The sequence below is a fragment of the Ovis canadensis genome, chromosome 15 (genome assembly GCF_042477335.2).
Source record: "Ovis canadensis isolate MfBH-ARS-UI-01 breed Bighorn chromosome 15, ARS-UI_OviCan_v2, whole genome shotgun sequence".
NCBI classification, from domain to species: Eukaryota; Metazoa; Chordata; class Mammalia; order Artiodactyla; family Bovidae; genus Ovis; species Ovis canadensis.
Genome location: NC_091259.1, coordinates 32,133,355 through 32,148,364, shown reverse-complemented (window position 1 = coordinate 32,148,364; position 15,010 = coordinate 32,133,355). Strand labels below are relative to the sequence as shown.

General features: G+C 38.8%; 1 protein-coding gene and 1 pseudogene across 2 annotated transcripts in view; one reads left to right on the top strand and one right to left on the bottom strand.

Moving 5' to 3' along the window:
• Window positions 1–885: 885 nt before the first annotated feature.
• The window catches only part of ZW10 (zw10 kinetochore protein), a 35,847-nt gene continuing 21,722 nt past the window's right edge, over window positions 886–15,010 (top strand). Inside the window, exons 1-7 of one of the 2 annotated variants that reach the window (XM_069555232.1) lie at window positions 886–1,135; window positions 4,034–4,168; window positions 8,750–8,851; window positions 9,047–9,124; window positions 9,279–9,438; window positions 10,862–11,014; window positions 11,439–11,630. In XM_069555232.1, coding sequence (XP_069411333.1) covers window positions 1,031–1,135; window positions 4,034–4,168; window positions 8,750–8,851; window positions 9,047–9,124; window positions 9,279–9,438; window positions 10,862–11,014; window positions 11,439–11,630 — 925 coding nt within the window. In that variant the 5' untranslated portion in view covers window positions 886–1,030. Of the gene's footprint in view, window positions 1,200–4,033; window positions 4,169–8,749; window positions 8,852–9,046; window positions 9,125–9,278; window positions 9,439–10,861; window positions 11,015–11,438; window positions 11,631–15,010 lie in introns of both variants that reach the window. The other variant, XM_069555233.1, reaches the window with a different exon arrangement.
• On the bottom strand, window positions 4,628–4,987 carry LOC138420944 (large ribosomal subunit protein eL42-like; annotated as a pseudogene).

Below are 15,010 nucleotides of genomic sequence, written 5' to 3'. Positions count from 1 at the left end.
GCAGGTCAGGTGGTCTGGTATTCCCATCTCATTCAGAATATTCTACAGTTTATTGTGATGCACACAGTCAAAGGCCTTGGCATAGTCAAGAAAGCAAAAATAGATGTTTTTCTGGAACTCTCTTGCTTTCTCCATGATCCAGCGGATGTTGGCAATTTGATCTCTGGTTCGTCTGCCTTTTCTACTTAGGTAATATAAATAATATAAATATATATTTTAAAAATGTTACACATACATATGGTGCTTCCTAGGTGGCGCTAGTGGTGACGAACCCGCTTGCCAGTGCAGGAGAGACAGGAGATTCAGGTTCCATTCCTGGGTCAGGAAGAGCCCCTGAAGGGCATGGCAACCGACTTCGGTATTCTTGTCTGGAGAATTCCATGGACAGAGGAGCCTGGTGGGGTACGGCCCATAGGGTCGCTAAGAGTCCGACAGGGCTGAAGCGATTTAGCACGCACACACTCACACACTCATAAATAAATAAATAAACATACATACATATCAACTATGCAATATGAAAGGAGTGCGATTATGGGCATACTTTTATTTATGAGGTGATGCCACGTCCTTGCACAACTGCAGAGAGTACCACATAAATTCTGATGGTCACTGCAGTCCATGAGAATGAATACTTAACGAAAAAAGATCAAGATGGGCTCCTTGGGTCTTCAGGCTACATATATTTCACAGGAAAGCGTTTTGCAATCGAGAAAGGTTCACTTGGGACTGGTTATTAAATAAAACCATTTCACTTCTAGCGAAAAACCGGCGGGAAAAGACCAACGATTTCAAAAGGAGCTAGTAAACGCGTCTACGCACAGTTTGCCAACTACGGGACACCGTGGAAAGTCCCCGTCAGGATAGCCGCGGTGCCTGCTGGGAGCTGTAGTGCAGCCATCGCTTTTCGTGAGGGGATCTGGGCCCCGCGAGACTCCGTTTCCCGGCAGGCCGCGCGCCAAGGCAGCCGGCGGGACTGGAGCTGCCGCGCTGGCTGTGAGTGACCCTGTCAGTTTTGGTTCTTGTGGTGGCGATGGCTTCGTTCGTGACGGAAGTCCTGGCACACTCCGGGAGGCTGGAGAAGGAGGATTTGGGCACTCGGATCAGTCGCCTGACCCAGCGGGTGGAAGAAATCAAGGTGAAGCCGGAGCAGCTGGCGGCTGACTGTAAAGGGACGGAGGGAGGAGCCAGAGTGGGTGCAAGTATGTGGGGTGAGAAAGGGGCTTAGAGGGGAGCCCAGCCTGGGACTGGGACTGCGGAGCCGAGGAGGCTGGGACGGTGGGAAGAGGCGGTGGCTGGGGCAGTATTGGGAGTGGGGTTAGGCTGGGGAGGTATGGGATAGGGGGCGAGGGGAAGGCGGTGGAGACCAGCAGAGCAGGGAATCTGGGACTGGAAGCCCGAGGCGTCTAGGGCGCGGGGGATAGCAGCTGGATAGAAACGAGGGCAGCGTCACCCCACCCCTCTTCGGTGTGTAGTTTCCTCCTCTGTATGATTCGTGGATGAATGTGATAGCTTTGGGAGGGTTGTACCGTTCTCCTCCCTGAATTTTTGTCATTAAAAACGTATCAGGACTTCATTAAACTCAACTCTCTTCACCCCCAGGCCTTTGAGACTATGCCGAGTGTTATAAAACACGTGAATAGCACTTCTTTGGATCTTGCTGTCTTGCAATTGATACAAAAACAAAAGGCACCTAACCACACGCAGTTTCACTTTGTACTACTGTCATTGCCTTACGTTTGTTACTTGCCACATCCTTGTTGCTTTCTTCAGTTCAGTTCAGTTCAGTTGCTCAGTTGTGTCCAACTCTTTGTGACCCCATGAATCGCAGCACGCCAGGCCTCCCTGTCCATCACCATCTCCCGGAGTTCACTCAGACTCACATCCATTGAGTCTGTGATGCCATCCAGCCATCTCATTCTGAGTTGTCCCCTTCTCCTCCTGCCCCCAATCTCTCCCAGCATCAGAGTCTTTTCCAATGAGTCAACTCTTCGCATCAGGTGGCCAAAGTACTGGAGTTTCAGCTTTAGCATCATTCCTTCCAAAGAAATCCCAAGGTTGATCTCATTCAGAATGGATTGGTTGGATCTCCTTGCAGTCCAAGGGACCCTCAAGAGTCTTCTCCAACACCACAGTTCAAAAGCATCAATTCTTCGGTGCTCAGCCTTCTTCACAGTCCAACTCTCACATCCATACATGACCACAGGAAAAACCATAGCCTTGACTAGACGGACCTTAGTTGGCAAAGTAACGTCTCTGCTTTTGAATATGCTGTCTAGGTTGGTCATAACTTTTCTTCCAAAGAGTAAGCATCTTTTAATTTCACGGCTGCAATCACCATCTGCAGTGATTTTGGAGCCCCCAAAAATAAAGTCTAACAGTGTCTCTACTGTTTCCCCATCTATTTCCCATGAAGTGATGGGACCGGATGCCATGATCTTCGTTTTCTGAATGTTGAGCTTTAAGCCAACTTTTTAAACACCTTAAAAAGATGTGTACCCTGTGGATTTAAGAGAGCAAGTTTGGCACTGAACCATAAAGGCACAAAAATGGTTTTATTTTACTAAAATGATTTCCTAAGTGTTAAGTATTCGTGTCACTGGCATCTCCTGGAATATGGCTTTAGGATTTTTCATTGCTTTTTTATACGATGGAAGGAGGACCGACTGTTAAGCTACAGGCTCCTCCCTGTTCTGGAACTAGCTTGCCTTTCTCCAGTTTATTTTTCCATCCAGACAGATGAGAATTACTTTCTATTCTCCAAGCAGACCCACTTTTCCCCTAGTTCCCAGATTTTATTTATGTTGCCCTCTCTCCATATTTTACCTGTTAGTATTTCTACTCATTCTTCAAGTTCCATCTCAAATGTAGTTTCGTGTATGAAAAATATCCCCATTTACCCCCAGGCAGAGGTGCTCTGTTTCTCAGTTGTGCTTCTGGAGTGCCTGAACTCTTGTTATATTGTATTTCTGTATTCTGATTACTTAGGTGTATACTATCTTTCCTACCTAAAAGGAATTTATTTGGGACAAGCATAATTTCCTCGGTTCAGTGGTAAAGAATCTGCCTGCAGTGCAGGAGACACAGGAAACGTGGGTTCGATGCCTGGATTGTGAAGCTCCCCTGGAGGATGAAATGGCAACTCACTCCAGTATTCTTGCCAGAAAAATCCCATGGACAGAAGAGCCTGGTGGTTTACGCTCTGTGGGGTTCAAAAGAGTCAGACATGACTGAGCAACTGAGCATGCACATAAGCATCGTTTATTCTTGTCTCCCAAACATTGACTAATTCAGTGAAAAATATTCAATAATTTATTAAATTATTTTGCATTAAAGGAAATAATGGAACTCAGATCAACTTAGGGTTTTAAGATTGTGTGTGCTCAGTCACTCTGTTGTGTCCAACTCCATAGCCCCGTGGACTGTAGCCTGCTAGGCTCCTTTGTCTGGGGAATTCTCCAGGTGAGAATACTAGAGCAGGCTGCTATTTCCTACTCTAGGGGATCTTCCCAACCCAGGGATCAAACCTGTGTCTCTTGTGTCTCCTGCATTGGCAGGAGGATCCTTTACCACTAGTGCCACCTGGGAAGCCTGAATTATTTAAGATTAGGTCTTATAATTTTATAAGCAAGAAAATAGAAATTCATAAATCAATTGAGGTATACAGATTATGGTCTTAATTTATTCATTTACTTTTTTTCCTATTAGATATATGATTAAAATTAGTGACTATAGTCTGAACTGATTTGATTCAAAATGAGAATTTCTGACTCTGCCTTTCTCTTTTCAGTGTTTGTACAATTCTTGGGCACTGTTGGGATTTGTTGATCATTGTCTTCTTGTACCCTTGTGTTATGGGACTCTTAACGGTAGGAGAAATGTTTTTTTCAGAGAAACCCATTGGCTTGGAGGGAAAGTGAATGGGTATGAGTAACTGGCAAAAAGGCCCTGACTTGGAAGATACCTAACAGAAGACGAGCTATATATTTTAAGAGTTCCCTACTCATCTCATTGTAACTTTTTTCTTGTATAATAGGGCGAGGTGTGCAGTATGATCAGCAAGAAGTACAGTGAATTCCTGCCTAGCATGCAGAGCGCACAGGACCTGGTTACCCAAGTGGATAAGCTATCTGATGACATTGGCTTGCTGAAATCTAGGATAGAGAGTGAGGTAAGAACAGTTTGTTACGTGGGATAGGTTTGTAGGGAGAAAGTTCAGTTTCCTGATTCCAAAGACAACTCAGTTTACAACTTTTTAAAAAATCTTCGTTTTTTTAAAAAAAGAAAAGTTATTTATTTATTTGTCTGCACCAGGTCTTAATTATGGCATGTGGGATCTAGTTCCCTGACCAAGGATTGAATCCTGGCCCCCTGCTTTGGCCCTCTTAGCCACTGCAGGGAAGTCCACCAGGGAAGCCACCACCAGAAAGGCCTTAATACAACTTTTAAAGACCTCACTTTCCTTATTGGTGAATCGAAGTTGAATTAGATGACCTTAAGGTAACTTCCAGTTTTAAAATACAAATGTTTTCCAAAACTATATACAATTTCTTTTTTATGGTAAAAAATTTTAAACTATACTAATAATTTCTTGCATTTTAGTTCACTTTATAAATTAAAAAAAATAGTCTCAAGATTTTAATGTCTTCATAATAAAAACAGATAAAGCATATATGTGAATCATTTGGCCTTGTCACTTATCATCTCCTACTTTAAAATGCTTTTATCTCTTAACAGCACGCATTCTCTTATATCTGCAGCTGGCCTCAGCATATTAAAGCTTCAGCACAATCTTGGTCTTTTGGCTTTCTTGTGGAAAATTGACTTGGATTGCCAGTCACAACCACTCTACTTCCTGTCATAAGGCCACTTTGCTTGGACATGCAGGGAATCTCTGCCCATCTTGTACTGTGCCACTTTACACTTTATGGGGCTAGTGCTTACTGTACTTCTTATGGAAAGTCTGGCAGTTTTTAAGAATGTTCACCATGTTTGCCAGAGTACTTTCATCACAAAGGAGTAAGCCAGTGTTGAAACAGGAATATTACTTCATAATTTAAAAATTACACTTTTCATATACATTCTCTCCCCAGGATTTTTTCCTTACAGTTTTCTTTTAGGAAAAATAAGCAGTTGAAAAAAATCAAGGTGATATTAGAGGTTTAAATTGAGTAGGTGTCTTGTCCATCTATTTCTAAATTTTCACTCAGGGTTCATTGATATCCAAAATTAAGATATTGAGATATTCTCAAGGTCCTAAAGGAAAGACATCAGGTCTCTTCTCTGTGTGACAGTTCCTAAAGAAGGAAAGGGAACAGATGTGTTTTTAAAAGTTCTGTATAAAACTTGAATCACAAGTGGGGAAACCACTAGCTATTTGGAAAATCTATTTAACAGTGAGTTTACCTGTCATTCTGGTTGGAGGTTTTAATAGAAATAAATCCATTACTCTGCAACTCTGGCACCATTCAAATAATATATTCAAAGGGTATTGTCAGACAAATAAGTCAGTAGTGCAATCATAGACTGTGTTATTAGAAATGAAGTATCTGGAACAAGAGAGTAATGGATTATGTATGTTTTCCTGGCCAATTATGACTGGCCAAGATTTAGTCAGTCTGATTGTTGTATTTTTAAAGATGACTGGTCTTAACGAGAGGGTCCAGACCTGACCACCATACCATCTGAAGAACAGTGAAGAAACTGAGGGTATTTAGCTGTGAGAAACACTTTCAATATTTGGAGTCTTATCATTTGAGAAAAAGATTCAAATTTATGACTAGAGAGGGGGAATTTGATTCAATAGGTGGACTAAAGGGTTTATTCAGTCATTTGGTATATTTACTGAGCATCTGTAACGTGCCAGATACTATGGTAGTTGGTGAACTAGATAGTTTTTTATTTCAAAATGTGAATCTCATGCGTGCTATAGAGGAATAAAATAATGTGATACACACTAAATAGGAATAATTCAGTTAAAGAGAGGAGATGTTGCTAAAGGTGTCTTCCTGTACGAATTGGGGTCCAAACCAAAGTCTGAAGTGATAGGTAATTAAGCAAAAGAAGAAGGAGAAATGTTTAGGTAGGCACAGGGGACAGCATGGTGCAAACACGGAGGTAGTGGAGAGATACCACTTTTGGAAAGCTGCACGTATTCCATATGACAGATGTTTATAGAGTGTGGTGGGAGGGGCCAGGAGATGAGATTAAAAAGGTAAGCCAGAACCATGTGTATCAGTTTAAGCAGTAAGGATTTTCTTGATTGCCCTATAGAAGCCATAGAGGAGTTTAAGTAGGGGAGTGATGTCAGATTTGATTTTTAGGAATCCCATTCTGCTTGCAGTTTGAAGAAAAGACTTGAGGGAAAAGAGACTGGGAAATGAGAAGGCAGTTGAAACATCAGGAGGCAGTTAAAGTAATCAGGCAAGACAGGCTGTGACCTTCACCATAGTCAGTGGCAATGGGCATAGAGAAAAGTGGATGAATCCTGGGGACTTTCAAAAGATATAGGCTCTTTGGGAGTTGCTGATGTGACGAGTTAAAGATGGAGGAGTCACCGGTAACTGGAACTAGGTTATTGATGTGCCATCCATTGAAATAGAGAATCTTGAGGAGGAGTAGGTTTTGGTTGAGTTTAAATATGGGCTGCCTATATGAGATCCAAATGGAGCTGCACAGTTGGCTTGTATGAAGATGGAGGCTAGACTATTGTGAAGAAAGATGGGGCAGGGCCAGAAACTTGAAATGCAAAGGCTCAAACAAGATACATATTTTTTAATCATGGTCTCCAGGCTAGCAGGCTGATTCTACAACCCAGGGCCTGGCTGTTCTAGTGCATTCTGAGTCAAGAACTGTGGTGGATAGTCTGTTCCCTACAGTAGTAGCCAGTGGATGAACGTTTTTGCACAGCACCCAGAGCCCCAGTTTCTACAGGGCAGTGTGCAGTGGGCTGCATGATAGAAGAAAACTCCTCAGCTTAGAGAGCGTAAACGAATTCTAATGGGTAGTAAGCATGCTGGACTTCTGTCATGAAGGAAAATACTATTTCTGTTTTTCAAATGTTTGTTTACTACACAAACATTTTTGAAAAGATAGTTCAGAACAAAAGACAGTGCATTGCTTCGCTTGCAAGATGGTGCTGAAATGTGAGAAAATCCTAAAAAATTGTCTTCCAACAGTCTGTAGAGCAGTGGAACTGGCAGCTTTTGGTGGTTTGGTGGGCACGGAGGATCTCAGACCCCATCTCAGGCCTACTGAATTTGAAGCTGCATTTTAATAAGATTCACCAAGCAATATGTATATATGCATGTTATAGTTTAAGAAGCACTGTGTTAGAATTTTGTTGTTGTTTATGTGGTTGCAGTTGGTCTCTCCCCATGTCCAGTGATATCTGGAGGTTCAGAGAAAATAGAGGGTATAGAGAAGACGCATCTGTTTTCTTAAGACCCAGATTTGGAAATGGTAGACATCACTTCAGCTTATATTCCACTGGTGGGATCTTAGTCACATGGTCACACCTGACTGAGAGGGACAGTGAAAACAGATAGTGTAGTTGGGTAGCCACATGCTGTTCCTATGAGAGCGTGGACTTCAGAGGATAGTTTGCACATCACCCCCTCCATATACATACTTGGATTTTAGGGAAATGGTGTGGACTTGAGAGAGCTGCACTTAGAAATTGAAACTATGAGAATGGAGAGAGTATATAGAGCAGGGTTTTTCAATCTAGGCACTGTTGAATGCCTAGATTGGGGCTGGATATTATTCTTTGTTGTGGGGGCGATCCTGTACATTGTAAGATGTTTAGATGTTGAGTATCCCTGGCCTCTACTCACTAGATGCCAGTAGAGCTCGCTCACTTGTGACAAGCCAAAATGTCTCTAGACATTGCCAAATGTCCCTGGATGGGGGTGAGCAAAAAATGTTTAATTTTTTGAGAACCACTGGTTCAGAGTAATGAGAGGGCCAGGGAGAAAGGAATATCAGTATGTGTGAAGTGATCAGAGGGAAAATGAAGGTCCTAAAAGAAAATAAAAAGAAATGGCCAAAGAACTAGGAGAAAAATGGGTAGAAATTGGTGTCATAGAGCTAGGGGAAGGAGAATAACAGTGTACTCATGAATGGTTAAGTACTGGTGATACATGCTTTAGACATAGCAACAGGGTTTGATTGATATTTTTTTCTTAAAGATGGGGGAACTTTTAACATATTTAAATCTGATAGGAGGAGCCATCCTCTAGTAGATATTGAATCACTATGTAATTCATGAATGAAGAATGAATTAGTAAGAGGTAAAAGATAGAGAAAAGAGGAAGTAATTGATATGCAAAGTCCCTGAAAAGGTGGGACAGAATAGGAGGTGGATCCTCACTTAACCTAAGAAAGTCTTCTTATTGGTTAGAACTGTTCAACTCTAGAGTGAATTGTCGCTTGGCCATGGGGATACCCTTCTAGTAATCCAGGTGGGTGAGTTCTCTGATGTGAGGTAACTGCTTAAACTAAGACTCGTTGCTGACAAGAGTATATTATGTTGATGACAATGGGTGTTTCTGAATAAGACAAGGATTTGGGCCATTTGGACCACTTCAGGTCTCTTCCTACTACATTCTGTGATTTTTATTCCATTCTTAACCAGCATTTAAATTTAATCATGAGTTATATTCAGCTAATAAGGCTTATTGATTATAATAAGTGTTTTATTTCTTAGGTATAGCATAGCTAAAAAGTACTTGTCTTTGATATTGTGAATTAGGTCCGCCGGGATCTCCATGTATCAACTGCTGAATTTACAGACTTAAAGCAACAGTTGGAAAGAGACTCAGTAGTCCTCTGTTTGCTTAGACAGCTACAAGAGGTCAGTAAATTCAAACCAAACTTTAGTGCTTTGGTGGTGAGAAAGTGTTTTTTTTTTTTCCAATTGGTCTTATCGTTTAATGAGTATCCCTTGACTATGCTATTTTTTTCATATTTTAAAAACAAACAAGCAGACAGACTTGAAACAATAAGATGTATCAGATAAAATACCTAATAACTATACTTATCTTTTCAGTTTTCTACTGCTCTTGAGGAATATAATTGTGCATTAGCAGGAAAGAAGTATGTTTCTGCTGCTCAGCATCTAGAAGAGGTATTAAACACTTTCTCTAAAGCATGAACAAGTAATGCTACTCTTGTTTTAAGTAAAATTTTGTGTCACGTGTATTCCTTATTGTTATACAAATATGTTCAAACTGCCTAGAGTACAGATGAAATGTTTACCAGTGATTCCATTTCACTGCCAGGCCCAGAAATGCTTGAAGTTATTGAAATCCAGAAAATGCTTTGACTTAAAAATATTGAAATCTCTCAGCATGGAGCTTACAATACAGAAACAGAACATACTTTATCACCTTGGAGAAGAGTGGCAGAGGCTAATTGTATGGAAGTTCCCACCATCGAAAGGTGATGCTGACCTCAGTGAACTGCTTTGCTTGATCTGCCTGAACCAGTTTGGCTTCAGAGTGTATTCCAAATATTTTATATTGGGAGAGAAGACAGCTTCATTTATTAATCTCCCAGTTCTATATTGAGTTCTCATTTAAGCAGAATGCTGTTAGGACCAAAATGCCTGTTACTTCCTTCACACTTCTCTCTAGGAAGGAGCAGAGAAGGGGGGAGATGGTTGGGAGGGGTCTGTGAGGTGAGGGTGTGCTAGAGGAGGTGGAAGCACTTTAAGCCCCCAGTTCCACTCCACTGTAGAGTGTGTCATTCCCAGAGCCCTCATCCCAACAGTTTATCTTTTCTAAAAAGCTTAAAGAAGCTGTTTGACCTTTCTCTCTCTTGCTAAGGAAAACAGGGGATCAATGGGATAGGAGTTTGATCCAATTTTTTCAGTCCTTGGGGAAAATCGGTGACAGAATCATGAGAAATGGGATAACTCTGGCCCTGGCTTTTATTTATACTACTTGGTTCTCAGCCCCTCTGCCCACCTCTGGGTGTGAACTCTGTTTTGTATCTTGTTTATACAAAGTAAAATCTCTGAGGGTATATTGAAAGACATGCCATTAAATCCAGTATATTTTCCAACATTTAATCTTGAAATTTAGTCTGTTTCAGAGGAAACCTCAGAGTCTCCCCTTTCTTTCTTCCCCTTATCTGCTTTGGCCTTCAAATACAGTATATATGTATGTATGTACATAGACACTCTGCCCCCTCACACACACCCCATGTGTGTTCAGAAGTTTTAGATTCTATTTCCAAGCAGATTATAAAATTAAGAGAAGATGGCAGTTCTTTGTTGTAACACACCCTTCTTGTTAAACTTGTTTGGCAGGCTGTTCTCTTTCCTTCATAAGAGGGAACATAGAAGAGGAGGCCTTAACTGAAACTAGGATCTCACTTATTCTTTGCCTTCATTCAGTCATTCAATATATTTTTGTTGTTGAGGTATAGTTGATTTACAGTGGTATGTTAATTTCCTCTGGACAGCAAAGTGATGCAGTTATACACACACACACACACACACACACATTTTAAAATTTTCTTTTCTGTTATGATTTATCATAGGATATTACATATAGTTCCCTGTGCTGTACAGTAGGACCTTGTTGTTTATCTGTTCTCAACACATATTTAATATGCAGTTATTGTAGGTACATCATCTTTTGCACTCAGTGTGATTCTTTGAGCATACCAAAAGAAGTAATTTCTTTGTTTTAAAGTGATGCCAAGGATTTGTATGCAGTAATTCGTACTTGCTTGCATTGGAAGTGTTTTGTACTAAAACCACGTTTTTAGGACTCTTGGTAGACAGTGGGCTCTCAGGAATAGAAATGGGAACATCTTGTATTGCTAAGACAGCTGATATTTTTTCCCTTCTCCATAGATATCAGCAACTTGGAATCTTGCCTGCAAACAGAGCTTCATTTATGCACCGAACAATCTCAGAAAGAAGAGAAGAACCCCGTGCCACCAATCAGTTCTGTCCTCTTGGCATTTTCTCTTCTTGGAGAGCTACATACCAAGCTTAAGTCATTTGGTAAGACATCCTACTTTGTTTCATTTACATGACATTTTCAGAAAGTCCAATGTTAAAGGAATGACAGGAAAAATTAACAAATATTCTCTGAATGATATTGATGATGGATCATAAGGTTTGGCTTTATGATTCATTAAGTAGAATTGTTATAAATATTACCCTCTTCATTAAGGGCTTAGCTCCTTTCTTTTTTTCTTTTCTATCTCTTTTTTTCTCAAACTAGCTGCTGGTGTTTTTTATTTTTTAATAATTTAAATAAAAATCTGTAAACAATCTGGGAACCTTCAGTGGAAAAGCTTGCAGTGCATATGGCTGTTGTGGAATGTCCTGGTATATGTTTTTTTGTTGTTAGGCTCAAAGATCTTTTTTTTTTCTCAAGTGTCTTCAGTGATTTTTTTTTTATGAGTGTCCATATAACTTTCAGGTCAAATGCTACTGAAGTATATCCTTAAGCCTCTGGCATCTTGCCCGTTGCTTCTTGCCGTGATAGAAAGCCAACCTAACATCACTATCATTCGTTTTGAATCTGTGATGACTGACTTGGAACATCCATCACCATCTGAAGTTTTTGCCAAGATCAGACTGGTACTGGAAGTGGTCCAGAAACAACTTCTAGGTGTGTATTCCCAAGGCCATGCTTTCATATTTTGGAAAAGTTGATGTGGTATTTGAAAGTAAATATTATTTTAAAAAGTGGATAAAAATGCCACCATTCTGAGTGAATGGAGGATGGAGGTGAGTAAATTATGTCTTGGGAAAAAAGTAGTTACCTTTCTATTTCTTGCTCTATTTTGTTTTCCTTCTCTGCCTAGTGTTGACAGGTAAGGTCATCAGTGGTACCCCATATTCTTTGTTTGTAATATATAGTTGGATTTTGGGATGCATTTCTCTCATGGGACTTCTAGGGACATCATATTGTGGGACTTTTGGTTAGTTATAGGAAAAGCAGAAATGAACTAAGTGCTGTTTTACATATTTCAGTGGGAAAATCCCCATCAACCTAGTTGATATAAACAAACTGAGTTTAACATGAATTCATTCCAACTCAGCCTACTGGTTAGATCTTTATATGTTCACCCTTGAAACAACCAGTTTCTGTGTTGCTTGAGTCATTTTTTGGCTGTCACACTATTAAAAGTAAAATTTCTGTTTTTTTATTATAATAGTGTCATTTTAGTCTATTGACTTACCTTCTTTTTGGTTTTCTCAGTTGTCATATTGAATAGTCAAATTAAGCACTCTTGCTGTGGAAAAAATAAAAGAAATGCTACTATTGTTTGTAAGCCTTCCTGGCAGTCACATAATTTATTTATATATAAATATTTTATTATTTTTTATTAAAGTATAGTTAATTTACAGTTTTGTGCCAATCTCTGCTGTACAGCAAAGTGACTCAGTTGTATACATATAGACATTATTTATTTATATATAAATAATTTATATGTAAAGCAAGGAATTCTTTCTAGTTTTGATAGCAGAGAATAAAAAATTTTAAGACTTGCATGAACTGCAAAAATCAAAGGTAGTTTTCTTCTTGTTCCTTTACTTAGGGAGATAATGTACTCTTGTTTTTATTAGATATAACAAAAGATTGTAAACAAAGAGTCCAAGGATTGGAAAGAACTAGAAAGGTAATCAATCCAGATATCTCTGATGCTTGACTCTCCTCTTAACACTCCCATCAACTGGTCACAACAAGCCTGAGCACCTTTTGAGAGTCTATCCTACCTCTGCACAGCTCTGAGTACTGTCAAGTTTTTATTTGTTTGTTTTTCAAAATTGTGTCTCTTCTGTATTAAATACTCTTGCCAAAATGCCCTTTTTGGAAATTGAATCTTTAAGGTAGTTGTTTAAAAAATATATTCAAAATATATTGCGCTGTAATATCTGCTTTACTGATGCTGTTTCTACTATGTGGAGCTGTATAGAAGTCTAATTCTTTGAAATTGGTCTTTGAAATTCTTTCCAGTCTCTCTTATTATGTCCCCTACATCTTACCACCATCTTTACTTTTTTTTTTAATGAAATAATGTTAGATCTTATCTTCAGTGATCTTCTATGGATATATTCCATTTCTTCCATAGTCCTTTTTATTACAGTATGGTGTTCAAAACAGAACAAAGTATCCTAGGGATAGTCTGAACCAATTCAGATTCGTCCGGGAGGATTATTCACTCCTTCTGTCTCAGTTTCAGGTTTCTGTTAGTATAGCCAAAGGCTGTTATTACACAGTTAACTTACTGAGCTTGATGTAAAGGAAATCCCACATCATACTCAGTGCCAATGGCTGCTTTCCTGTCTTACACTTGGCTTTTGACAGTTAACATTAATCTTTGTTAGATTTTACTTGAGAAAAGTTTGCAGTGAGTTAACTATCCTTTCTACTTCATGTTGAATGCCAATTTGATAATCATGTTTTCCTGTAGCTTAAGTCAGTGATGGTACTGGTAACTTAAGATAGGGCTGGATTGGAGGGTGCTCTAGGAGCACACTGGAATGTCTTTTCAGGTTGACATTGGTCCTTTAAGTGCTCAATCCACTGTGTTTGGAAGTTTTCTTTGTACCTAGGATATTCAGAGCAGAAGACAACTAACTCCCTGTTGCTAGGTTCTCTTCTCATCTCTAATATCTTTCAGTTAATATTCCCTTCCTTCATACTTATTTTCTCTTCTTTGTATCAGCCATAACACCTAAAACAATGTTAACAAATATTAATGCCAGTGTGCATTCCTGACTTAAAACTGATTTTAATGGAAATAAATGGGGCTTTTTTTTTTAATGGTTTCTTCTTCCCCTAAATATAACCTAAGGATCATACTTTGTAGCCTTAGTTCTTTTTGGAGTCCTTCCACTTTCTTTGCATCTTAGTTATTCTGAAACTTCATAAAGGTTTTTACCTTCTCTCTTCTGTTTGTCTTTGGTTATATGCTCCTTTCATCTTTTAAATATGTGTTTTTTACTTCCAAGTTTTTTTTATTACTAAGCATCATTATACCAACAGCAAGAAAATTTTTAAAAAGAGGATAAAAAATTCTTTTGGAAATAATTTGGCAAAATATATAAAAAGTCTTAAAATATTTGTATCTTTAAACCAAGATTTCAACTTCTAGGAATCTGCCCAGAAGAAATACTCTTAAATATATGAGACCATTTTTAAAAAGCCCCATTTATTTCCATTAAAATCAGTTTTAAGTCAGGAATGCACACTGGCATTAATATTTGTTAACATTGTTTTAGGTGTTATGGCTGATGCAAAGAAGAGAAAATGAGTATGAATATTAAAGAGAAGAATTTACTTGTAAATAATGTGATTGTATACCTAAAAAACCAAAAGACTACTAAAACTTTTATAATTAGTAAGAAATTTACTAAGTTGTCTAGGTACAGTATAAATCTTTGAAAATCAGATTTCTTCTCTCTAGCAACAATCAGTTATAAAATATAAAGATATCTTATTTACAATGGCAACATAATCTATTAAACTCTTAAAGATAAATTTAATAGGAAGAATATATGTAAAGGAAAGCATAAAACTTACTGAGGGCATAAAGGGAAGGGAGGCTATCATGGATTAGAAGACAATCTCGAAAAATTGTCAACTCATTCCAAAATAACATATAAACTTAATACATTTCCAATCAGTTGCTTGTTATATATTTTTTGAATTGGGCAAATGAATTACTCTAGAGCTTACATCAAAAAATATGAGACTTGCCAGTAAAGATTTGAAAAACAGGAGTTGGAGAATTTTATAATCAAAACTATGTTTTTGACATAAGCTCAGTGGAATGAAAAAGAGTCCAGAAGTAGACCCAGGAATAAAAGAGAATTTACCATTTGGTCAGTCGCGTTTTAGTTTAGTGGGGCAGACAGTTTATTAAATAATAGTGCTAGCAAAACTGGCTATGTGGAATGAGACAAAGTTAGATTCCTGCTTCGTGCTTCAGAGATACATTCCAGATGGATTAAAGCTTTATATGCAAAAAGTAGAACAAT